This window comes from Schistocerca gregaria, chromosome 4 (genome assembly GCF_023897955.1).
Source record: "Schistocerca gregaria isolate iqSchGreg1 chromosome 4, iqSchGreg1.2, whole genome shotgun sequence".
In the NCBI taxonomy this organism is placed as follows: Eukaryota; Metazoa; Arthropoda; class Insecta; order Orthoptera; family Acrididae; genus Schistocerca; species Schistocerca gregaria.
The window spans coordinates 165,378,875-165,405,277 of NC_064923.1; the positions used below are offsets into that span (position 1 = coordinate 165,378,875).

Below are 26,403 nucleotides of genomic sequence, written 5' to 3' on the forward strand. Positions count from 1 at the left end.
AGATTCCTCTTTTATTTGATGATATTGTTCAGCATCAGGATCAGGACCCCACTTGGGCACCTGTTAAGAAACGCATGTTGGCTGGGGATCGTTGGAGAGTACAGTGTTAAGAATTGCATTTTTTGTAAAAGGGTGGAAGTGCTAAGCAATTCAAAATTTTTTGTCAGTAACTCTGGTGCACCTGTTTTTTTTTTCATTATTTTCATGATTCGTTGGTTGGTGGGCACTTAGGAACTTATAAGACGTTGCAAAACAGTAAGCAGCCTTTGACTTGGCCCTCCATGGACCGTGACATGAGAGAAATGATTTCTCAATGTTGGTTGTGTAATGTAGTCAAACCTACGAAGGCTCTTCAAAAGGGGCTGTTGAGTTCTGAAAGCGAACCCTATCCTATTCGCAAACTCTATATCGATTATGTAGGGCCCTTACTTCGTTCTAAGAGAGGTCATCGGTGCGTATTGGTTATTATTGACGCGGATTCAAGATTTACGTGGCTTCTTCCGAGCCGTAACGTGACTGCCACCACCGCCATTTCTCTTTAACTAATGTTTTCATTGTTTTTGCACCCCCCAAACAAATGGCCTACCTAACTTTGGCCTTCCTTCAAGACTTCCTGTTTTCAGAATGTTGTCAAGCATGTCACTTCTACGCCATATTATCGGCAGGGACCTTTTGCTGAGATGGTCAATCGCAATGTTAAATATGTATCATAAGACGCCTAGTAAGTGGGTTTCTAGTCTTCCTTTGCTTAGATTTGCTTTCAATAGCGATAATCATGAGGCCTTGAAAGCTACTCCGGCCTCCTTGATCCTTGCCTATCCTATTCATTCCCCCCTTTCGAATTTGTCGGGAATTCAAGATCGAATTCCGGCGGAAGAAAAACTGCCAGACATAATATTGTCAGGGCCCATAACAAACAAGCTGAGTGTTACAATCGTCATTGGCGAGACTTTATGGGAAGGCCAGGCGATCAGGTCTATGTCCATAATTTTCCTGGGAGGCAGGTGCATGTAGTAAATCTTAATAAATTCGCTCTCCATTTGTTGGGCCCTTGTACCATTCCGTGCATTTTAGGCGAGGTTAATCTGATGGTTAAGGATAACCGCTCCGGTAAGCACTACTGGGTTCACCTTAGCCAAGTTAAATTTGGTTAGCCCAATTATTGAGTTACCCCACAGGTTGGTGTTTGAGGGGGGGGGGGGAGGTTGAGCCGTGGCCGGCTCCTGTTCATGCAAAATAAAAAGGCAAATTAAAAATAGTAGCGCCTGTGGCAATCTGGACACTCCAGTGCTGGCATCGTTGGACAGCGCCCTCTACGAACATGCAGCGGGAAAAACATCAGCCGTGAGTTGCAGCAACGGTCGACGTTTACTCATATATAAAATCACCGTCCTAGCCCCACAGCAGATATTAGATTAGCGATAAACTTAGCATTAGATTTTGGGGGCACGAAGTAGATGAAGTAATTCTGCTGCCTTGGGAGCAAAATATCACATGACGAACGAAGCAAAGAGGCCCGTAAAAGCAGGCTATCACTAAATGATACGGAATTCATGGTCAAGCGATGTCTACTAGTATAAAACAGAGGCCTTCAATTTTAATCTTCCCTGAACTTACTTTTCCACCACAGCATTGTACGGAAGTTACTCGCGAACAGAGGGAAGACCGGAACAAGAGAATTGAAGCGTTAGCGTAATTGTGTCACAAAAAGATGGTGAAATTAGAAGGACTGATAAGTAATGAGGAAGTTCTCTTCAGAATCCCCGAAGAAGGATATGTGTCGAAAAGTCTGACAGAATGAAGAGACAGGGTTGTAGGACATGCTTAAGACAGTAAAGAAGTAGAGAGTAAAGCTCATTGGGCAAGACAGAGACGGGAATACATTCCACATCTAACTGAGGACGCAAACTCTAAAAGCTACTCGGAAACAAAGAGGCTGGTGAAAGAGAGGAATTCTTTTCAGGCTGCAACATCTCTTAGTGGAGATATCTAAAAAGTCACAGCAGCAAATTTGGATCTTGTATTCAGTTCCTTTAAAATTCGCACTGAGCTGTTCGTGCAGTAACAGTATGTGTGTGTGTGTGTGTGTGTGTGTGTGTGTGTGTGTGTGTGTGTGTGTGTGTGCTTGTATGTTTGGAGATTGTTCGAGATCATCGTAGGGATTATCGATGATAACGATAACACAACACCCAGCCACTGAGAGGAGGAAATCTCCTCCGATCCGTCAGGGGGATCGAACAAGAGCTTCAGAACATAAGCACTCGCTTTAACAGCTCACCATCAGAACGTCCATCTGAACACAGCTAATTATGTACGCATGTGTTAATAAAGTTTTATACGTTTACAGCTCCATAATTGAAATTGTTGGCAATACGATTTAAATACACTCCTGAAAATTGAAATAAGAACACCGTGAATTCATTGTCCCAGGAAGGGGAAACTTTATTGACACATTCCTGGGGTCAGATACATCACATGATCACACTGACAGAACCACAGGCACATAGACACAGACAACAGAGCATGCACAATGTCGGCACTAGTACAGTGTATATCCACCTTTCGCAGCAATGCAGGCTGCTATTCTCCCATTGAGACGATCGTAGAGATGCTGGATGTAGTCCTGTGGAACGGCTTGCCACGCCATTTCAACCTGGCGCCTCAGTTGGACCAGCGTTCGTGCTGGACGTGCAGACCGCGTGAGACGACGCTTCATCCAGTCCCAAACATGCTCAATGGGGGACAGATCCGGAGATCGTGCTGGCCAGGGTAGTTGACTTACACCTTCTAGAGCACGTTGGGTGGCACGGGATACATGCGGACGTGCATTGTCCTGTTGGAACAACAAGTTCCCTTGCCGGTCTAGGAATGGTAGAACGATGGGTTCGATGACGGTTTGGATGTACCGTGCACTATTCAGTGTCCCCTCGACGATCACCAGAGGTGTACGGCCAGTGTATGAGATCGCTCCCCACACCATGATGCCGGGTGTTGGTCCTGTGTGCCTCGGTCGTATGCAGTCCTGATTGTGGCGCTCACCTGCACGGCTCCAAACACGCATACGACCATCATTGGCACCAAGGCAGAAGCGACTCTCATCGCTGAAGACGAAACTTCTCCATTCGTCCCTCCATTCACGCCTGTCGCGACACCACTGGAGGCGGGCTGCACGATGTTGGAGCGTGAGCGGAAGATGGCCTAACGGTGTGCGGGACCGTAGCCCAGCTTCATGGAGACGGTTGCGAATGGTCCTCGCCGGTACCCCAGGAGCAACAGTGTCCCTAATTTGCTGGGAAGTGGCGGTGCGGTCCCCTACGGCACTGCGTAGGTTCCTACGGTCTTGGCGTACATCCGTGCGTCACTGCGGTCCGGTCCCAGGTCGACGGGCACGTGCACCTTCTGCCGACCACAGGCGAAAACATCGATGTACTGTGGAGACCTCACGCCCCACGTGTTGAGCAATTCGGCGGTACGTCCACCCGGCCTCCCGCATGCCCACTATACGCCCTCGCTCGAAGTCCGTCAACTGCACATACGGTTCACGTCCATGCTGTCGCGGCATGCTACCATTGTTAAAGACTGCGATGGAGCTCCGTATGCCACGGCAAACTGGCTGACACTGACGGCGGCGGTGCACAAATGCTGCGCAGCTAGCGCCATTCGACGGCCAACAGCGCGGTTCCTGGTATGTCCGCTGTGCCGTGCGTGTGATCATTGCTTGTACAGCCCTCTCGCAGTGTCCGGAGCAAGTATGGTGGGTCTGACACACCGGTGTCAATGCGTTCTTTTTTCCATTTCCAGGAGTGTATGTTTTGACACCGCTGGTCTACATAAAGCAACTACTTGATATAAAATATAATGTTCCATTTAAAAGTTTGTAACTAATATGAAATGTATTGGCAATTGCGAATATGAACAGCCACCAGCTGTATAAGGGAATGACGATAATATATGGGTTGAAATTACAATTCACTGCAGACCATTACCTGCTTACAGCCGTTGATAAATATCAATAGGGGCAGTTGAAAAAGGGTACCCCGACTGGGATTCCAACCCGTGATCTCCTGCTTAAGTGGCAGACGCTCTATCCGGCTGAGTATGGCAGTCATCTACCGATTCTTGTAAGAGTTTGAGCAACGTCAGTGCCTCCGCGCGAAGAAGATAATTGGCCGGTAAGCATAATCTATAGGAAAATGGTATCTGTTCTTTCGGACATGTGTGAAAGAACAGGTACCACTGGTGATCTTGCAGCTCTCGAAGATTGCCGCGAGCAATGAGTATAGTTGGCAGGGGCACTACAAATGTAGCGTGTGGACAGTAACTTGGAAATGTGGGTCTCACGGGGAGCGTGCCAGAGTTAAGTCCCTGCAGTCGCTCTATAATCTGTGTCTCGATGGCTCGGTCGGATAGAGCGTGTGCCGTGTAAGCCGGAGATCACGGGTTGGAGTCACGGTACACTTTTTCAACTGACCCTGTTGATATTTATCAACGCCTATAATCAAGTAATGGTCTGCATTTAATTGTAATTTGTACTCATATATCGTCGTTCGTGCGTCACAACCCTTGCTCGTACAGACAGTATGTAACTCCGGTAGAAGAGAGCATCTTTTAATTTTAAGTCGCTGCCTGGTATCGGTGGATAAATACGCTATTGCAGTGCCTGTGTTGTTAAGAAAAGCAATGGAATGTTTACATACTCGGACGACGCCATGTGCAAGGTTGTGTTTGGCTGTGATCCGTGCTAAAATGGCCAAAGCAATTAAGGCGACCGCTTGCTTAATGCGAGAAATACAGGTTCTGGACGCGGTCCGGAACAACTTTTCATTTTCGACATTTCCTTATACAGTTGATGGTTGGTCGTATTCGCAAGTGCTAATAAATTCCATATATCTCATGAAGGCTCCACTCACCGCAGAGCCTGTTCCTTCGCACATAGCCGGCCGTTGTGGCCGAGCGGTTCTAGGCGCTTCAGTCCGGAACCGCGCTGCTGCTAGGGTCGCAGGTTCAAATCCTGCCTCGGGCATGGATGTGTGTGATATCCTTAGGTTTGTTAGGTTTAAGTAGATCTAAGTCCAGGGGACTGATGACCTCAGATGTTAAGTCCTATAGTGCTTAGAGCCATTTGAACCACCCTTCACACATGTATGTCCTAAGGAACAATACATCGTTCTTCTTAAAATTACAGCCAGTGCCATAATGTATCATTCGCAGACACCGGACTGTGGCTTTTAATTAAAATCTTCTCTCCTGGACGGGAATTATGTAATGTATGTACGAATATGAGTTGTGACGCAGAACGACCTCTTGCGTAAGTTTGGCTATAGCCAGGGTCGTACATCGATAGCCAGAGCCTGCTAAGTCAATCGCTAATTTAAAGCGGGAAATCCGGGTTCTAGTCCCATTCTGCCACAAACCTGCTTTGTCGTCAATCCTAATTCAGCTGTTGGCTGTACATATACGTATCTGCAAGTACATTTCGTGTATTTCGTAATGGCCGTAATCGCCGCAGTGGTTATTCCTTCGGACATGCGTGCATGTCTGTAGGAACATTGAATTGTTCGTCTTAACAACACAGGCACTGCAGTAACGAGTATATAACTTATTGCTGTGACTGTATTCATTGTTCTCCAGAAAGAGCAAAGTTTCTGACATTTACTTATCTGAATGTACAGTCCATTCACTTATCTATGTACACAAAAACGTTTGTAGAAGATTTTAAATATCCCAAATTGCTGCACCGATTGCTTTGAAATTTTGATACAACATTGCATTCGAACAAGCGTTTGTGTTTATATACACTCTGGAGCGCCGTATACATAGAGTGCCTCCGAACATTCATTAAAGTATTGTATAAAAATGTAAAGTAAATCGATCAAGAACTATACACGAGTAAAATGCTGGGATAGGTTTCTAGCAGAAATCTCCTGCACGTTTGCACAAAATCTTCATTCTTCGATTATTTCGAAATTTGAAGAGAGAGATGCATTCTAATAATTTAGTGTCTTAATATGTCATTTCATAAATATGAAGTATTTAAAGAGAAACAGTTATTAGCAAAAATCTCGAGGAGTTCTTGATCTATGTGTTCCAAACTTTTACACAATATTTTAATGAGCATTAGGACATACGTAGGTTATTCTTGTTTATATAAATATATACATTAAATATCCAGTTTTGAAACGTAGTTAGCAAAAAGGAATGTTGTGTTTACCCTTAATTGCACATACATTTACTACAGAATCTGAATTCCAGTACCAGTGAAAATGGCTCAAGATCAGCGATAGGGGAAGAAGAGGAGATGGAGAGAGGGGTTGAAGAAACTGAACATAGCAAGCAGAAAGCAGGAGGTACTAGATGAATCAGTAGGTGATGTATATGAGGAGAACATGGACATAGAGTGTGCAGGAGGAGATGGAGAGAGTGGGAGGAGAGGATGGGCAGAGAAAGATGGAGAGGGTGATAGAAGGGAAGGAGGACGAGCTAATAGAGGGAAAAGTAGAAAACGGACAGACAGTTAGGAGAAGAAGTTTAGGGCGTATATAAAATTCCCATACATATTAGAAACGTGTGCGTTCTCTTATCTTTCGTCTTCTTCTAAACAAACTGAGCCAGAGCAAAGCGTGATCAGGGCAACTATTTATTTTGTAAGTAACAGAGAAAAGAACGTCTCAGACACTCTCTATATGCCACCACCAGGCATCTTAGCGCTGCAACGGTGTTGCAGTTTTTTCGAAGGCTGTGCTCACTACAGCGAGCGGGCAGGTGCTGCAAAGTTAATTTTTCTTCCAATCAAAGATGCGACGCTTGACTATACCTCACTGACGGTCCTTTAATCGAATATATTTTGGTCGCATATTTTTCGAAAAATTCGAAAGTACTACAGTTCGGCAATGAAAGGTACACGGGATCGAAACAAGAGGCGACGGTGTGTTAATAGAAGGCGTCGTCCGATACGGCCCAGCGGTATCAGAGAGCGGTGGAATTGAGGTTTCGTGCGGCTCGGCACTCAGACCAGGAATCAGGCCGGCCGCGGTTTTAGGGCGCGCGTGACAATAGGCGGCGAGCGTGTGTTTGAGCTGACCCGCTCCACGCCGCTCCCTCTGACGGGATCGATACGGGAGGGGCGGGGCAGGGGGTGGAACAGAGGGAGCTTCTGGCGCAGAAAACGAGATTCCGTCAGCCCGCCAGCGTATCGGATCCGCGGCGGTCGCTACACCCGACCAACAGGCCACCTGCCAGTGGCCACCTGCACAGCGTGCTGTACGGGGACGACTAGTGAATATCCACTTAGCCATTGTCTCTCGCTTGCAAAAACAAAGCATCTTCTGACATAGTGTGCAAAACGACATAAACTACTGGCCATTAAAATTGCTACATCAAGATGAAATGCAAGTGACAAACGGGTATTCTTTCAACATATATATTTTACAGGAAGTGACATGTGATTACATTTTGACGCAATTTGGGTGCATAGTTCCTGAGAAAGCAATAACCATAACAACCACCTCTGGCCGTAATAACGGCCTTGATACGCCTGGGCATTCGGTCAAACAGAGCTTAGATGGCGTGGATAGGTACAGCGGCCTATGCAGCTTCAACACGATACCATAGTTCATCAAGGGTAGTGACTGGCGTATTTTGACAAGCCAGTTGCTAGGCCACCATTGACCAGACGTTTTCAGTTGGTGAGAGATCTGGAGAATGTGCTGGCCAGGGCAACACTCGATCACTTTCTGTATCCAGGAAGACCCGTACAGGCCCTGCAACATTCGGTCGTGCATTATCCTACTTAAATGTAGGTTTTGCAGGGTTCGAATGAAGGGTAGAGCCACGGGTCTTAACACATCTGAAATGTAACTTCCACTCTTCTAATTGCCGTAAATGCGAACAAGAGGTGACCGAGACGTGTAACCAATGGCACCCCATACCATCACCCGGGTGATACGCCAGTATGATGATGACGAATACACGCTTCCAATGTACGTTCATCGCGATGTCTCAAAACACAGACGCGACCATCATGATGCTGTAAACAGAACCTGGATTCATCCGGAAACATGACGTTTTGAAATTCGTGCACCCAGGTTAGTCATTGAGTACACCATCGCAGGCGTTCCTGTCTGTCAACGGTAACCGCAGCCATGGTCTCCGAGCTGATAGTCCATGCTGCTGCGAACGTAGTCGAACTGTTCGTGCAGATGGTTGTTGTCATGGAAACGTCCCCATCTGTTGATTCACGGATCGACACGTGGCTGCACGGAGTTTTTGACTAATGTGCAACTCGAATTTATTTCATAGCTAAAGATGCCTGTCATCTCGACTGCTTGTGATACGAGACCGATAGGATACAGCACGGCGTTCCGTATTACCGTCCTGAACCCTTCGTGGTGTAGCAATTTTAATGGCCAGTAGTGTATGTTACATTCAAAAATACACGCCAGGAAACTCTTTATCCGTCCATCGAGCAAAAGACTAATACGGCGAATATCGACGGCAGTAGATAATCAGTGTTTCGCAGTCTACTAGAAGTACCATCAGCCACGCACCATTAAATGGCTTGATGTAGGTGTAGTCATGCCTTTTGTTGTACGAAGTGCAACCTGGCTATCACATGATGATGATGATGATGTTTGGCTTGTGGGGCGGTCATCTGCGCGGTCATCAGCGCGGCCGATTTTTTGTTTAGAGCCACGAAACCTCTTTCCCCAAGATTCTGGGACAATCAGCTGAACAGTTTAACAGATGGTACCCTGCTTGCTTGAAATCTTTCAGTGTACAGGTTACGGGCTCGCACATTAACTTCTTCTGTTAAAACATGGCAGTAAACCATGTCGTCAATTTCACTTGTGAAATAAAAGTCTTTCATCGCTAGATTGAGTCAGAGATCTGCAACAGAGAAAACATGTTGTACCGCACCACAAACATCATATTAACATGTACTTTAAACGTACCCACTAAGAAGGTCGAACATCACGGTACGCACCCGGAAAGACGAGAAACGTAACACGAACGTAAACAGATGTAACGAGACTACAGTACAATCACACTATGTAAACTGAACAACAATCTGCAGACCACTGAGCCAACTAATAATCAAATCGATACTGCATGGCAGTATATATATATATATATATATATATATATATATATATATATGTGTGTGTGTGTGTGTGAATTTCTATGGATCCAAACTGCTGAGGTCATCGGTCCCTAGGTTACACATCGCTTAAATTAATTTCAACTAACTTATGCTAAGAACGACACACACACACACACACACACACACACACACACACACACACACACACACACACACACATGCCCGAGGGAGGCTCGAAGCTCTGTCGCGAGGGGCCGCATAGTCCACTTCGCGCAGCTGCATGTCAGTATCCCCGCATGCTTTTGACCGTAGTATGAAATGGTGCACTAATCCTACAACGATGCTCATATCCGCAACCACATGTATTCCATGCCAGTTGTTGCAATTAACATTACTTATCTGGTAGTCGTCTGTAGCAGAGCAAGTAACACACTTTCATGAAAGATATCACATCAGCAGCTCCTAGGAACACATGTTCATATGTCAGAACGTATGCTTTGTAGGACCCATAGTGATAAGATTTTTTGTCTGGTTTTTATGCATGCTATCATCCCCTGAAATACTGGATAGGTTCTTTTAACATCCTATATATAGGGTGATTTTGTTGAATGGGAACGATACCTGAGATTATATAGAGAGCAAAAACCGTCACATGTACATACGACTGGTGCTGCATTCCAATGAACGTACACCAAATTGAAGATGGATTGGCAAGATTTTTGGCAGTGTAGGTTTCGGTGATTGAAAACATACATGAGATCAGACGGTATAAGTGGGGGTGTTTTCCCGCCAAACTCAAGAGTACAGCAAGCACGAGCAGCATCATGTCATAGAGTCTGCAGCTCGTGGTCTAGTGCCCAGTGTTGCTGCCTCTGGCTCACAGGGTCACGGGTCCGATTCCCTGCTGGATTCGGGATTTTCTCTGTCCTGGCACTGGGTGTTCGTGTTGACCTCAACATTTCATCACCATCATCATTCAAGACAGTGGCTAGATGGGACTGTATAAGACGTTGAACTGTGAAAAAATTGGGACTTTGTACGGGTGCTGATGACCGCGCAGATGAGCGCCCCAAAATCCAAACACCATCATCATCATCATCATCATCATCATCATGTGATAACCAGGTTACACTTCGTACAACAAAAGGCATGACTACATCTACATCAAGCCATTTAATGGTGTGTGGCGGATGGTACATCTGGTACCACTGACTGATCCCCTCCCTTTCCTGTTGCACGTGAATTAGAATGGCGCGTATTAGCTCTCATTTCTCGAATTTTCTCGTTGTGGTCATTTCGCGAGATATACGTGGGAGGAAGTAATATGTTGCTCCCTCAAAACTACTATAGGACCTCTCCAAATGTGTGTGTGTGTGAAATCTTTTGGGACTGCTTAGTTCATGAGTCCCTAAACTAACACTACTTAACCTAAATTATCCTAAGGACAAACACACACGCCCATGCCCGAGGGAGGACTCGAACTTCCACCGGGACCAGCCGCGCAGTCCATTACTGCAGCGCCATAGACCGCTCGGCCAACTAAACGATACCCTGACGTAACGCGTCGCTCTTTGTTGGATCTTCTCTATCTCCTCTATGAAGTCTTATTCTGTAGAAATCCCACACAGATGGACGGCACTGAAGAATTTGTCGAACAAGCGCCTTGTATTCTACTTCAGTAGTGGAAGAGTTATACTTCGTTCAGACTTAACCAACGAATTTCAGTCTAACATGTGCTTGTCCTACCATTTGCTTTATGTGGTCATTCCACATAAGGTCGCTCTGGATAGTTACACCTAGGTACTTTACGGTAGATACTGTTTCCAGCAAATTTGTTATCAGTAGTGTAGTTGTACAGTAGCAGATTTCTTTTCCTCTGCATGCACAATATGCTACATTTTTACAGGGTATACTGCGAGATCTTGCACAGTTCATCAACCCTCTGTAGGTAAGTCTGCAATTCGACACTGTCTTCCAGCATTGCTGTTTCCTTATTGACAACCGCATCGTCTGCGAAGAGAGTTTGCTTTTATTTTTCACTAAACAGCAGTGCGGGACGGTGTAAAATTAATGCCTTCCTGAATTCAAACACAATGCCATCACCTGAGCGCCAATGTCTATAGTGCTATGCGTCTCAGTGAGTAACAGAGCGAGCCGAGTTTTATAAGATCTCTATTTAACAAATCCATTTGCCTGTCTCCACAAAGTCCTAATCCTGGACCTTAAAACATGTTCTATAATTCACCAACAGATTGTCCTCAAGGATTTAGGCCTAAAATTGTGTGCAGCTTTCCTACGACACATCTTGAAACTGGAATAACCTGCGCTTTTTTTCAGTCGATAGGTACCCTCCGTTGCTCCAGCGATCTACGATAAAGAAGGAGGAGGAACTACCCCTTTAGCATTATGTTTGTAGAATCTTGTAGATGTCTCATCTCGTCCTAATTCCCCTCCACTAGTATGCGACTGTAATGGCTTTTCTATTCCTCGATCATTTGTCTCAATATCTTCCATTTGACGTTCGTAAGATGATTGGAATGAGGTGTCGTGTTACTATCTTGCGTGGTGAAACCGTTTCGGAACACGGAATTCAGTATTTCGGATTCTTCTCTCTCATCTTCCGTTTTGTTGTCACTATTGTCGAACCGCTTATTTATTTCACTTAATTACGCAGAAGGCAAAATTTTACTTTAAAAGTCGTTGAATGAGTCTCTCATTGCTCTCCTTACACTCGTTTACACTTGGTTCAGATTTCGTTTGTCAGTTACATTTTGACTCTTTCTGAATCTGTGAATTAGCTCTCTATGTTAACGAAGCAGATTTCTAACACGGCTATTATATCACGGTGGGTCTTTTCCATCCATTAAGAGCTAGCTCGGAACATACTTGAGTAAGCATATTGAACGATGAAACTTCCTGGCAAATTAAAACTGTGTGCCGGACCCAGACTTGGAAGGTAGGAGACGATATACTGGCAGAAGTAAAGCTATGAGGACGGGGCGTGAGTCGTGCTTGGGTAGCTCAGTTGGTAGAGCACTTGCCCACGAATGCCAAAGGTCCCGAGTAAGAGTCTCAGTCCGGCACAGAGTTTTAATCTGCTAGGAAGTTTCATATCAACGTACAGTCCGCTGCAGAGTGAAAATCTCATTCTGGAAACATCCCCTAGGCTGTGGCTAAGCCATGTCTCCGCAATATCCTTTCTTTCAGGAGTGCTAGTTCTGCAGGAGAGCTTCTGTAAGGTTTGGAAGGTAGGAGAGAAGATACTGGCAGAAGTACTGTTGTGAGGACGAGGGGTGAGTCGTGCTTGGGTAGCTCAGTTTGTAGAGCACTTGCCCGCGAAAGGCAAAGGTCCCGAGTTCGAGTCTCGGTCTTGCACGCAGTTTTAATCTGCAAGGGAGTTTTATATCAGCCTACACTCCGCTACTGAGTGAAAATCTCATATTGAACGAAGGTTGAGGTTTCTTACCATTTATGCTCCACGTCTTCGTCCTCAGCACTGACTGTTTGCTGGCGACTACTCAGATACTCTGCGATATGCATGCTTTCACTTCTCTCAACCAGAAGTAATTTCCACCCTTTCTATAAATTCCCTGTAAAACCTGTAATCACACTAGCTATCACAGTTTTCTGATCACTGATACCTTCCTCTTCGTTAACTGATTCGATTATTTCACGTCTGTTTGTTGCCAGGAGGCTTAAGGCGGCACCTTCACGAGTTGGTATTCTAATTATCTACGTGAAGTAAACTCTTTTCGTACGGAGGAACGTCCAAAATCACAACTCACACTGTATCTCCTCTCGTCTGACAACACGCTATCCTTTCGCCATTGGTTCTGACCCTACGCTGTTCCCTCAACAGTGGCGTCAATGTCCGGGTGAGAACGAAACAAAATGTACTGGTTGTCGGACAAAGGCACAACGCCCGTCCAATGAGAATGCCGCAGGGGAGCATGAGATTTCCTGACCAACAGTCCAGTTGCAATATGAGCCCAATGTTTGACGTGGGTACCTTCATGTCTGTGGCACAAAGCAGCAGAAATCTGCTACTAAATTCACCGAGGTCGCCTACCTCCTCTCCTTCGAATGGTAGTGCCTATGGCTCAGAATGCTCCCCAGGCACGTTTATCAGTGCTGTGAGGAACACCAAGCTTTTGGGTTAAACTCGTTGTTCTTCGGCCTTCTTCCAGTTTCCCGATGATTCTGTCCAACTCAGTCAGCAGAAGTTGTCTCCAGGACATATTGTAACGACGAGCACCATCTAAGTGCACCGTGATTGCTCGCTAAAGAAAAACCCCGTCTTTTCCCGTTCCTACTAGGACTGATGATACACACATAAAAAAAATTGCATCACCTCGGTTACGAGACTTCCGGAACCTGTACAGACATTTGAAATAGAGATCAATATAAATATCCTTTTCGCCTTTTTATTGCTAAAGAAAACAACACATTTCATGTTGCACCACCATACAGTGAGACCTTCAGAGGTGCCGGTCCAGATTGACGTACACACAGGCACCTCTAATTCGCAGTAGCACGTCCTCTTGCATTGATGCATGCGTGTATGCGTCGTGGCATAATATCCACAAGTTCATCAAGGCAGTGTGGGTCCAGATAGTCCCAGTCCCCAACGGCGATTCGGAGTGGAACCCTCAGAGTGGTTTGTGGGTCACATCGTCCATAAACAGCCCCCTTCTATCTATCCCAGGCACGTTAGATAGGGTTTATGTCTGGAGAACATGCTGGCAAAATGGTTCAAATGGCTCTGAGCACTATGGGACTACACTTTTGAGGTCAACAGTCCCCTATAACCTAACAAACCGTAGCGGTCGCGCGGTTCCAGACTGTAGTGCCTAGAACCGCTCAACCACCCCGACCGGCGAACATGCTGGCCACTCTAGTTGAGCGATGTCGTTATGGTGAAGGAAGTCATTCACAAGATGTGTACGATGGATGCGCTAATTGTCGTCCATGAAAAGGAATTCTTCGCCCATATGCTGCCGATATGGTTGCATTATCTGTTGGAGGATGGTATTCGCGTATCGTACAACTGTCACGGCGCCTTCCATGACCACCAGCGGCATACGTCGGCCCCACACAGTCACACCCCAGAAAAGCAGGCAACCTCCACCTTGCTGCTCTCACTGGACAGTGTGTCTAAGGCATCCAGTCTGACTGGGGTGCCTCCAAACACGTCTCCGACGACTGTCTGGTTGAAGGTATATGCGACATTCATTGGTGAAGAGAACGTGATGCCAATCCTGAACGGTTGATGCAACTTGTTGTTGGTCCCCTCTGTACCGCGCTGTATGGTGTCGTGGTTGGAAAGATGGACGCCGCCATGGACGTCGGGAGTGAAGCTGCTCATCATGCAGCCTATTGAGGCATGTCGTCGACAGTTCCTGTCTCTGTGTATCTCCTCCATGTCCGAACAACATCGCTTTGGTTCATCCGAGATGCCTGGACACTTCCCTTGCTAAGAGCCCTTCCTGGCACAAAGTAACAATGCGGACGCGATCGAACCGCCATGTTGACCGTCTAGTTATGGCTGAACTACAGAGGACACGAGACGTGCACCTCCTGTCTGGTGGAATGACTGGAAATGATCAGCTGTTGGACCCCCTGCGTCTAATAGGCGATGCTCATGCATAGTTGCTTACATCTTTGGATAGGTTTCGTGACATCTCTTAACAGTCCTAGGGACTGTGTCTGTGATATAATATCCACAGTCAACGTCTCTCTTCACGTGTCCTGGGAACCGGGGTGATGCAAAACTTTTTTGATGTATAGACCGATATTTAAAACGTATTGTTGGTGTTGCTCAATATATGGAAAACGTATCGATAAGTCGATATATCTGTAAAAAAATATCGACTTAAGTGCTAAAAAAGAAAAAAAAAAGTCGGCTGCCCTTTGTAAATATACTGCCCCTTTTAAAGCTGTAAATTTAAGTATTGAGTTATTATTAGATACATTTTCATCTACAAACTAGCAGCCTGTGCTTATCCCGCTCACAGAAAGAACCTGGCGATAACCACTTTGCAAACAATGGTAACTGCAAATAAGTGGCACACTAAAAGGTGTCCGATGGATCCGTCGTTCGCTTTCGTCAGATATCGGATTTTCTAGAACATTTCAACTCGACTTTCCTGTTTTCTTCATTTCAGCAAACGCCAGTGACCTAGCTGTTGTAGTGTCAAAACTGCGTGGTGACGTTAAACGTTGCAGTTTCCGTTACTAGCACCGAGCACCGATAACGTCCGCAGTATCCCTCACACGTCTCCGACTACCGCAAAGACCAGTCTTGTCACTTAAATTATTGTTCATCTGTTTTAGCAGCTGTTTTTGTAGAATGCCAATGTGAAGATGTAGCATAGTAGTTGCGTTAAAATTTGTTTTCTTAACGCAACTGGGGTGCTATTTCTTCACATGGAATATCTTATTATTCTATTCACACTGGAAATCTTTGTGGCATTTATACCTACGCCTCACAGTCATGAAGGCACAAAAAGTTGTAAGACTGTTTCAAAAGTAGAAATTAAAATTACGTCTATTGCTATTTCAGAGGAACAGCTTCGAATATTTATTGGAAATTGCGAAAAAATATAATATAAAGCAAAAATATCGGCACTCGATATTGCGTTTTCGACCTCGATGAAAAATTAAGGAATGGGTGTTGGAATATATCGATAAATCTTGGGAAACATATCGATTTATGAATTCTTTGTCAACAGCCCTTGTTCCAATTACCAGATTTGTTAAAATAACTGTATGAGGTAGATGGTGCTCATTAAGTTTTTGTATGTCCATCATTCTGACAGGAGGTCTTGGGGACTATGGCTGTTTACCGCTGTCAGAAAATAAAATGCCTACAGCCGTCTTTATGATTTTATTTATTTTGTAGCTATCATTTCCGGCGCTTCAATGTGCCATCTCCAGGATGTAGTTTGTGCTTACAGTCTACAATTTCTTTGACATATTTCGAGTAATGCTTTAGTAACCATAATATCTATAGCTAAATGTGCAAATATTGACAGTAATTAACGTGCATTCTATTATAACTGTCTGATTTCAATTTAGTGCTGTAGCCTAAAATTTATGTTTAAAATTTTAAATGTGTGCCTATTGCAGAGCATAAACAACACTTCTATTTCACTCCTATAATACGGCTAAATTTAAAATTTTATTCAATGTATAGCATAAATCATTCATCTATCCTAAATAGTTAGCTTCTTCTAAGGTCATACCGATTGGACATATTTATTTACTTTAACACTGGCATCTTCAGTTTTCGTATTCGTTCCCACAATCATGCAAATCATTATCGGAATCATGGATTACATAACTTGGGCCACATGGCTAAATAATTTCTAATAACAAGGCTGGAGGCTTTGCTACTATGTTATTGAAAATATTGTATTAAACTTAGTGAATTTGTAGTTTGGTTTAAGTTATATCGTATGAAGCCAGTAGGCTCTGAAAATATGATATTTTACTGGAATCATTAACAAAACATTACTTAAATTAATTCCCTTATTATTAGAGAGCTTTTTTATTTTTACCATTGTGTCAGGATATCTTGTACCACATGGTAATGTCTTCTGGTGGCTTCCTATGGAACACTTTGCAAATCTATTCTAATCAACAAGGTTGGCTTGATGAATGTTTGTTGTGCAATTGCACATTCGTGTATGCCAACTGAGTTTTTGTTTTATAAAATCTCTAGCACGTCCTTGAAATTTCTCGCTACATTACGCTACTGTCAGCTTCGATTAATCTATTCAAGCTCTTCTAGCTACCTCTTTGTGTCTCCAGTGGAGCATGTTCTTATCTTTGGTAGGCTGTGGAGGCCATCAGCCAATAGTAAACGTTAGCGGGTGTCGAGCCATTCTGTTCGTTGCTATTTGGTCTGTTCTTCTCTGGTCCCCCATGCTCTGCCTGGTGTGTTCTGGGACCTAGGAGAGGATGTTTGGAAGGCTGTAATGTCAGAGATAATGGGTGATATCTTTACTATTACTTGCCGTGGTGAGTGATGGTCGATGGATAGGTTTTTTCTATCGTGAGTTCTAAATATCCTCACACTTACCCTACGCTCGTTCCACGCACAGAATATGCAGTGATCTGTAATGTTAAATGACGTCCTTGTGCGTAGTGGCAGTAAGGCTTAGATTTCTTACTTTTCTCGAAATGGAAGTTGATTGTAGTAGTGAGTAGCATCATTTCAGCGTAGTGTGTTGTAGATTCAAACTTATCAACCTCTCCTTCATTATAGATGGTTTATTGTCTTGATGGGAGCCATGCCTTAATATAATGAAATTCGTAAGATTTTCTAGAGTTTCATTTGTACATTATGTACATCGAGAATACACTGGGTCCATGATATTTTTCTTTTCTGTTTTTCAAACAGTTTACTAGTTATTTGTGGCCTTTCTGTGTATTATTTCGCTCACCCTGTCTTTTTTTTACTGTCCTGAAGAGCATAATCCCATTTTGCCAAGTCATTATGTTGTTCACACCTGTTGCCACTGCTTCGTTGTATCTGTGAGAGGTCATGGCATGATTATGAAATAATTCAGTCGTATGGTACTATTGCAACAGATTAATAATGACTACATTTTTGCATAAATAAAATTACAGGTGGAGTAAAGTATGTCACTGAAAGGTGTTCCGGAACGCTGGTAATTTCAGAAAGTTTGTATGCTGTTTCTGTATAGCAGTGAGATATTACGTGAAAACGGTTCTGTATTATCAGAACATGTAGATTTTCTTTTTGATTGCGTCAAGATCTCAGTGATTTAATGAAGCATTTGACTAATTATTCTTTCGAGTGTACATTAATTGATTACACGTACAAGGAAACAGCCACACTGCACCGCTTTTGGCAATGAGCTGAAGTACACACAACAGGAAATTAATTTCATAGGTTTTCGATAAGTGGTTACTTGGCGTTATAATGCCAGCCTAATCCTTTCAATCATCGCTGAGCCTATTTCAATCAAATGCCTGGGAATAGTTTATTAATCATTTGAGGTCATATTGCTTTTTAATTTAAATACAGGGTCATAAAAATTCATAAAATACAGGAAAGCTTATTATATAGGGGCTTCAGGTTAGCAGCCTTTGTGGTTTCATTTGCGAATGATATGCGGTGAGAACGATTGCCAGTGGACCTTCATTCTAGCTGAATTTTAAATGACATTATTGCCAAAGTTTCCTAGTGGCTTGGATATAGGCACAAGTTATCTGTTTCTTGTCTTTTCGTAAAACATGTGATCTTAGAATTTGAAAATTGAATCGTTCTGTGTGACAATGAGTACGCCGCAAGAGTCAGATGAGATCTTCGAGGCGATCTCGCACTTAGTAAAAGTCACTGTGACAAGATGCACTGCTTCTTCCTATAGTCTGTGTCAACTTTGTGAATCCTTTGGAACCTGAGACACAATACTCAAGACTGTGTTCACAATTCTTACGTTCCTATGCACTATTTCGGTGAAATTCAATCCGGTATCTGCAATAAGTTTATTTGGTCATTTCACTTCGCGTCACTTCGAACAGTTAACCATAGATATTTCGTAGTTGCTACTACTAATTCTGAATCGTGTAACTGAGCATCAAGTAAGAACACAAGAATTATCAGAAGGGAAGATGTTTTGAAAACCAATTTAGACACAAGCTTGGTTTTGACTTCGACGTGAATGTAATCGATCAATCCCTATTCAAATCTACCACCGCGATATTCACGTTAAAGGATTCAGGGCGACCGCACACATACCCAAATCGTAATGGCTCGATGTGAGATTAAACAATGCATCTCATGAATTAAAATACAGGCGGAAACGATGCGCGAACTTGCTCTGTGGAAGGTCGGCATAATAGGAGGAGGAGAATTAGGGCTTAGTATTCCATCCACAATGAGACCATGAAAGACGGAGCGCAGTCTTGGATTAGGGAAGAAGGAAGATAGAGGTCGTCCGTGTGCCTTTCAAAGGGAATAACTCAGCTTTTCTCTCAAGTGATTTACTTAAAAGGCAGCAAGAACGTAATTAGGACAGTACGATGAAAGCTGAGGATCGCTTTTTCAGATTGCGATTTCCAGATTATTGCCATTTCCCAGAACCGCTTGTTTGTGAGGAAGAATGCAGGAAACGAAACGCTCGCCTTCTCTCCATTTCATAGCAGAGCTTTCGCCCGACATCCTCATTTATTTACTGGTTGTATTTCAAGCTCTGTCATTATCTACGTTTTTGCACCCTAAGGATCCCTCCCATACTATTGCCGATGTTATCGTGTGTTCAGTAACCCTTTCCTACTAGTTTGCCGTTAATTTCATTTCTTCTACTTCACTCTTTCGTCGTTTACTTTAAATCCATATTCAGAGCTTAGTGGAATAGACGCATCATTGAATAGGCTTTGCTATTTACTTTCACTGAGGATAGATACGTCCGTACCGAATACTGACAATGAAACACGTTTAACCTCAATTTTAATACAACTTCTCAAACTTTTATCTATGCTCTTCATTGCGTCCATACAAATATTGAACCGCTGATAAAAAGATAGCTTTCCTAACCTATCCCCTGTACGTTACTGGGATTTCTTTCATGAACATCGAGTATTATTGCTGCTGCTTGGTTCTTGAATGACTTGCGTATTATCTATCTTACCCTAAAGCGTATATATTCTTTTATCAGGCTTTCTGATATCTCCCACTATTTTTAAACCATCGACTTGTTTCAAAGGGGTAGTAATCTAAAAGAACTGATTTTTCTGAGGTTTCACTTCTATTTTGGGCGTAATTTCAGAACGGCTCATTGATGCGTATACTTACCATCCACTGAAACCTTATACTCATCTAATGGATAAGGTATATCAAAGTAACTCCTCTACAATTGACAGTTACCGGTAAGTGCGGGGAGAGGATTCATTGAGCCATTTTCATCGAATTACTCTACCGTTCCACTCTTGAACACAGGAAAAACGAACACTTAAATCTTTCCGTGCAAGCTCGGGTTTCTCATGTTTAATAATGATATTCATTTCTTCCCACATAGTCGTCCACAAAATATTTTCGCATTCGGAGGAGAAAGTGGAACACTGACTTTTGTGAAAAGGTCACGCCGCAACGATATATGCCTTTGGTTTAATGATTGCCACCCCAACTCTCTCGTCTGTTTTGTGATAGTACTAAACGAGTGTCCTTCCATGAACTTCTTCTATGTTCTTCCTCAATCATATCTGATAAGAATCCCATACAGCACAGCAGTCTTCCAGTAGAGGGCAGACTAGTGTAGTGTACGCACTCCCTTTACTTAATTTGTTCCATCTTCTTAGTGTACTGCCAACAAAATGCAGTCTTTGATAGACCTACCCCACATCATTTTCTATATGACATTGTGCGAAAGAACTGATACCATCTTAGTATATATGTAGTTAAAGCTCACCGGCCACTTGACCACCTTCTTCTTCTGTACGACTGCATAAACAGTGCCCGAACTCTTACGGGAAACGGCAACGCGCCGCAAGTGATGAGTATAATGGGCGGGGGCACTACGTATGTAGTGCGGGACAATACGTTGAGAATGTGGGTTTCGCGGGAGGCGTGCCAGAGATAAATCCCTGCAGTCGCGCTATCCCCTGTGTCCTCGGTGGTTCAGATGGATAGAGCGTCTGCCATGTAAGCAGGAGATCTCGGGTTCGAGTCACGGCCGGGGCACACATTTTCATCTGTCAACGCCTGTTAGCAGGTAAGGGTGTTCATTTGATTGTAATTTCATTTTAACGAGCTGCATGGTCACCGATGGTATCTGTTCTTTCGGACAATGTCCGTCTTAGTATATATAAACAATGTCCGAAAGAACAGATACCATCTTAGTATATATAAACTTGGATATATCAGCTATCAAGTAGGTTTTACGGCTGTTTTAGCATTTTTCGTCCCTGGCTTTCAGAGTTGTTGAGACGTTATTCTTCGGGATTTTCGAAGGTATGTCTCTAATCACACAGATTCTACCAACATTATTTCTTCCAGTGATTTTAAAAACTCTCAAAGACTGTTATCTATGATTTGACTCTAATACTGCATCCCATAAGTCGTCCTAATCGAAACTCATTTCTTCTTCTGCGACGTTATCAGGAAGTCCGACTCCGTCAAAGAAGCCCTCATTGTACACCTTTATCCAAACTGATCTCTTCTCTGTGTTAACGGAATCACTTGCTCAGTATTTTTTCAATGCCTTTGCTTATAACTCTCTGAAAGTTAATTTCACATTTCCTATTGTTGAACCTAACCTTGCGATAACCATTTCTTTTTAAATTCATTAACGTTCGTTCCTGCTGTCACTGCCGTTTCACATCTTTCACCTTCTTAATTACCAACTAAAAGTGACTTATATTGCTGCAGTGTTGATTTTTTCTGAACGTTTCTCTTTTCTTTTCTTTCGTCAACCAGTAGAGATATTACGTCTGGTACTCATAATTTCTTCGGAGTCACTTTTTGAAATGTTCATTTTTCAGATCTCTTTATGCAATATTTAACCTGTTGGGTTTTGGGGTGGTAAAAAAGTTCCATTCTGCGTTGATTGTTTCACTTAATCCCTTGTTCCGTTTATTTCCTTCTGGTGGAGAGGTAGTTAACTATTTTACCTTACAGTGAAACATGTGGTTAATGTTGTCGATATGAATTGGTTTAGTGAAACCGCAGATGTACCACATCAGTAACAAAATGTATGGTCCTCGTTCTTGTTACCGCGCTCTGAGTGGATTTCTTTGTATCGCTTGGAAAGTGTCACCACATGCTCCATATTAGCAGAACAATTCTTGTCTTGCAGTCGTAAGCTCAAATCAACTACGCACCTGTGTCGATCTAGGCAACTTTGCATCTCTATCCAGTTACTGTCTCCAGTCTTGGAGGCAGTGTTGATGCCAAGCCTCGTTGTCGTGCACTATTCGTTGTTGCCTACTGCAGTATCAACTTCTTCCACCTCCTTCCATAAAACTGTGGGCGCTTAAAGCTAAATATGATCATGTGCACTTTTACAGTCTGGCCTCATAAATTTAGCACATGGTGAAAACTTGATATTATCACTGTATCATTATTTCCTACTGCTACATTTAACTTACACTCCTAGACCAAATGGAGCTCTTGTTTGGCTAATAGTAGAAGCTCGGTAATATCGTCGTCAAAGAAATCCTCCTCGCACTTTTTAATGCAATTTGGGCGCCGGGTCACTTTCCTGACGCGTGGCGTGAGGCAGTTTTTTTTAAAACCTGGGAAAGACCGCACGAGCCCGAGTAGCTACCGTAGTGTTGCCCTCACCAGTTGCATAGGGAAGACCTTGGAGCGGATGGTCAACCGCCGCCTTGTCTGGATGTTAGAATCCCGGCAACTCCTTAGTCGATTTCAGTGCGGGTTCAGGAGTTTTCGTTCCGCCTTCGATAACCTTGCCCTCCTGGAGGCTGCTATACAACAAGCTTTCCTACGCCGTCATCCCCTTCTAGGTGTATTTTTCGACATTGAGAAGGCCTACGATACCACTTGGAGGCGTCTCATCCAGGAGCAACTTCACGAATGGGGTTTTCGTGGTTGTCTTCCTCTTTTTATCAGTCTTTCCTTTCCTCTCGCCACAATATTTTAGATACCGAATTGGTGACGTCCTGTCTGATCGCTTTGAACAGGAGTACGGTGTCCCTCAGGGTAGCGTTTTAAGTGTGACTCTCTTTGCCATCGCTATTAATAGCATTACGTCCATAGTGAAAAGTCCTGTCCATTGTTCTTTGTTTGTGGATGATTTCTCTTTGTTTTGCTCTTCTTCAAGCCTTGCAATGACAACTCGTCAGTTGCAACTTACGATTAGACGTTTGGATGACTGGGCGCGGAAGAGTGGTTTTAAGTTTTCCATCGAGAAGTCGGTATGTGTTCTTTTTAACCGTCCTCGTTCAATTTTAACCTTTCCTGAGTTGCGGATGAGGGACACTATACTTACTTTTAAGAACACGGTGAGGTTTCTGGGTCTTATTTTTGACTCGAAGCTCAAGTGGTTACCTCATCTTAAAGACCTGAAACGGCGGTCACTTAAGGCTTTAAGTATTTTAAAATGTCTTAGCCACAGTACATGGGGAGCTGACAGGACTTGTCTGCTCCAGTTCAACAGGGCGTATGTGCGTTCTCGGCTCGATTATGGGTGCACGGTGTATGGGTCTGCGAGGCCTTCTTACTTAAAGATGTTGGACGTTGTGCACCATGAAGGGCTTCGGTTGGCCACTGGGGCATTCCGAGCTAGCCCCATACCAAGCCTCTGTGCAGAGGCTGGTGAACCGCCACTTCCTATGCGGCGACGGCTAATTACAATGCGCCAGGCGTATAAAACTTTGTCCACACCATACACCCCTGCATACCATACCGCTGCTCAGCCTCCTCTGGCACAGTTATTTCATAACCGGCAGCGTGTGACGCAGTCCTATGGGATTCGCGCACAGGATTGCCTCGCTGCGATGTCTACGGCTGGTCTTCGTGTTTTGCGTCGCGGTTGGAGCAGATCCCCACCTTGGCTCCTCTGGAGACCCAAACTTATTTTAGATTTGACTAATTTTAAGAAAGATCGCACGCCAGATTTTACTTTCCAATCTCTGTTTTTTAACGTTTTAGATGTGCATCACGGTTTCACTGTCGTGTACACTGATGCTTCCAAACAGGAGTATTTCCTTGGTTGTTCTGTAGTGTTCCCTGATCACGTTACCCGGATTCGCCTCCCTGCTGAATATACAGTTTTCGCAGCTTAGCTGCACGCGATCCTGAAGGCACTGAAGCAGATGAATCGTGATCGGGGCAATCGATTTCTTCTCTGCTCCGATTCTCTTAGTGCCTTACAATCGCTGCAGAACCTGTACCCGCATGAGGCGATGGTCTATCTGATACAACTGTACTTGCTCCAACGGCGGGGTACAGAAGTACCCTTCTGCTGGGTGCCTGGTCATGTCAGCATCTGGGGCAATGAACAGGCCGATCGGGCTGCCAAGGAGGCCTGAAGAGAGCAGGATGTGGTCCAGTGTCCTATTCCCTTGCAGTCAGTCATCGGTGCACTCCACAGAAAGTGCATGGAGTTGTGGGAGGACGAATGGCTGGCGGTGACGGCCAATAAACTGCGGTTGATTAAGTCAACCACTCGGCCGTGGCGTTCCTCCTTCCGGTTGCTCAGGAGGGAGCAGGTGGGCCTCACACGTCTTCGGATCGGGCACTGTCCTCTCACACATAGCTTTTTATTATGGCACGAAGATCCACCGTATTGTGATGCTTGTGGTGTGCACACCTCTGTCCCCCACATTTTAACAGACTGCACTTTATACCGTGATGCACGGGCAGAAGCACAAGCGGATGGAGATCTGCCTTCTGTTTTAGCTAATGATGAGACGTGTGTGTCTAGGGTTTTTAAGTTTTGTGATGTGTCTGGACTCTGGCCTAAAATTTTAGGATGTAGGTTTTAGTGTATTGCAGAGTGGCTGACTCCTCCCCTTTTTTCCTTGCGGTCAGCCACCCACTTCCATCTGCTACATTGTTTTAGCTTCCTCTATCATTTTCTTCCTGTGTTGTCCATGTTTTACTGCTGACGCTCTGCTTCATCCCACGCTTTGGTGTGCTTGAGCACGTGTGTTTCAACGATTGTAACCCATGTTTTCTGTTCCGTTTTATATTCCTGTTCTGGGATTTTTCTTGACACCCGTCTCACTAAGTTACTGAACGGGCGCTGAAGACCTAGCTGTCGTGCGCCCAAAACCCCTCTACTACTACTACTACTCTGACTGCGGCCTAGTAATATTTCGGTATGATACAATGCACCTTGCGACAAACGATTGAAATGACAGTGTACTATCCAAACCGTCAGCAATGTTGCAGTACATAAGTATTCCTCTTGTACGTATGGGAGTTTTCTTACCACCGTAAACGACGCAGGTGAGGCGTGCTTGTCCTCCTTCTTGGTAAGGACCGGCAACAGGTCCCACCTCCACCCCACGCTCATCGTAGATCTTGGGTCGTTGGGGCGGGACTGCGGAAAGAGAAGAAATAAAACAGTCACCATTAACCTGCATTTAAGAACAAAACTAATGTAACATTCGCCTGGTCCTAACTGGTTTAGTGGTACACATCAAACAGTCTAATACTCAAAATTTACTTACAGATGTTGTGCAAAGTCATTTCTACGACCTGTGAGAGAGATGTAATCTTTGTCAGTATGTTATTGGGGATCATATTTTGTTCCAGCCTGTGGTGGATTTTTATGGACAAATGCAAATTCGCCAAAATATTCTGTATAACGATCACTAATTAAAATAGTTTCCTTCAAGGTTAATCTTGATTGCATAGCATCTACTACGAAGTTTGTGTTAGACGCACGCTGAATTGCATTCAGCTGCAATGACTGGCACCCATACGAGGTACTGTAGGTCACCATCGTATTTTTAGTCTAGTCTTCAACGTTTTATGCTTCAGGGAAGGTTGTCTGCCATGTTGGATGAGAATGGTACACCAACTATTGAAATAATTCCATTGTGATCCGTCTCTACAGAACGTACAAGTCCCGACATAACGTCCCACAGCATCACTAATTACCACCCTGGCTCCTAGTGGGATGATGGTAGGGTCCTTCTGGCGCTCTCCAGACATCCGTTGCTTGCAACGGATCTAAATGACTGTTTGTCTGAGATCTTCCCATTGTTATTTCCCATTGTTTGTGCGTTAGCAAAGCTAATTCAGTTGCATTAACGCAGAGGGTGGTTTGAAATGTGTGCTCTCCAGTGGATATTTGACACATGTAGTTCACTGCGCATACCATTTTATGGTACAACTTTCTGTAGACTCTTGTTTATCTCAAATACCGTCAGAAGTGCTTGCCTTTTTTGGCTACAGCCCAATGCATAGCTTTTTTGTTATTATAAATCCAATTCTAAGTAGGGCCACTGATTTCCTTGGAAGGTGAAGTTTTGTCCCACTTTATGTAGAACGTCATTACAGCTGATTCGGTATTTATAGCGATACCAGTAGGCCTAATGGCTGTCGTTTATGCGGTTGAGGAAAGGTGGGGCCTTGTTTGAAATGTGAGAGATCAGTTACGTAGAGATTCTAGCACAACACTATATTTTACGTTCGATGGCATTCTGTGCAGTAGCAGACTGATGCCAGTACCTTGTCGTCCGCAAGGTGGCACCCTTCAACATCAATGAGAAGGATTACATGACAGGGTACATTATTCGGCACTTACATTTCGCAAGTGTTCATCATTATCTGTTCCTTACTGCAAACTACAATGATCGCA

At 44.1% G+C, this 26,403-nt stretch overlaps 1 protein-coding gene across 2 annotated transcripts in view; it reads right to left on the bottom strand.

Moving 5' to 3' along the window:
- Positions 1-26,403, bottom strand: part of LOC126266964 (synaptogenesis protein syg-2-like) — a 410,598-nt gene that overhangs the window by 138,294 nt on the left and 245,901 nt on the right. For both annotated transcript variants that reach the window (XM_049971690.1, XM_049971691.1), the window contains exon 4: positions 25,027-25,137. In XM_049971690.1, coding sequence (XP_049827647.1) covers positions 25,027-25,137 — 111 coding nt within the window. The remainder of the gene's footprint in view (positions 1-25,026; positions 25,138-26,403) is intronic.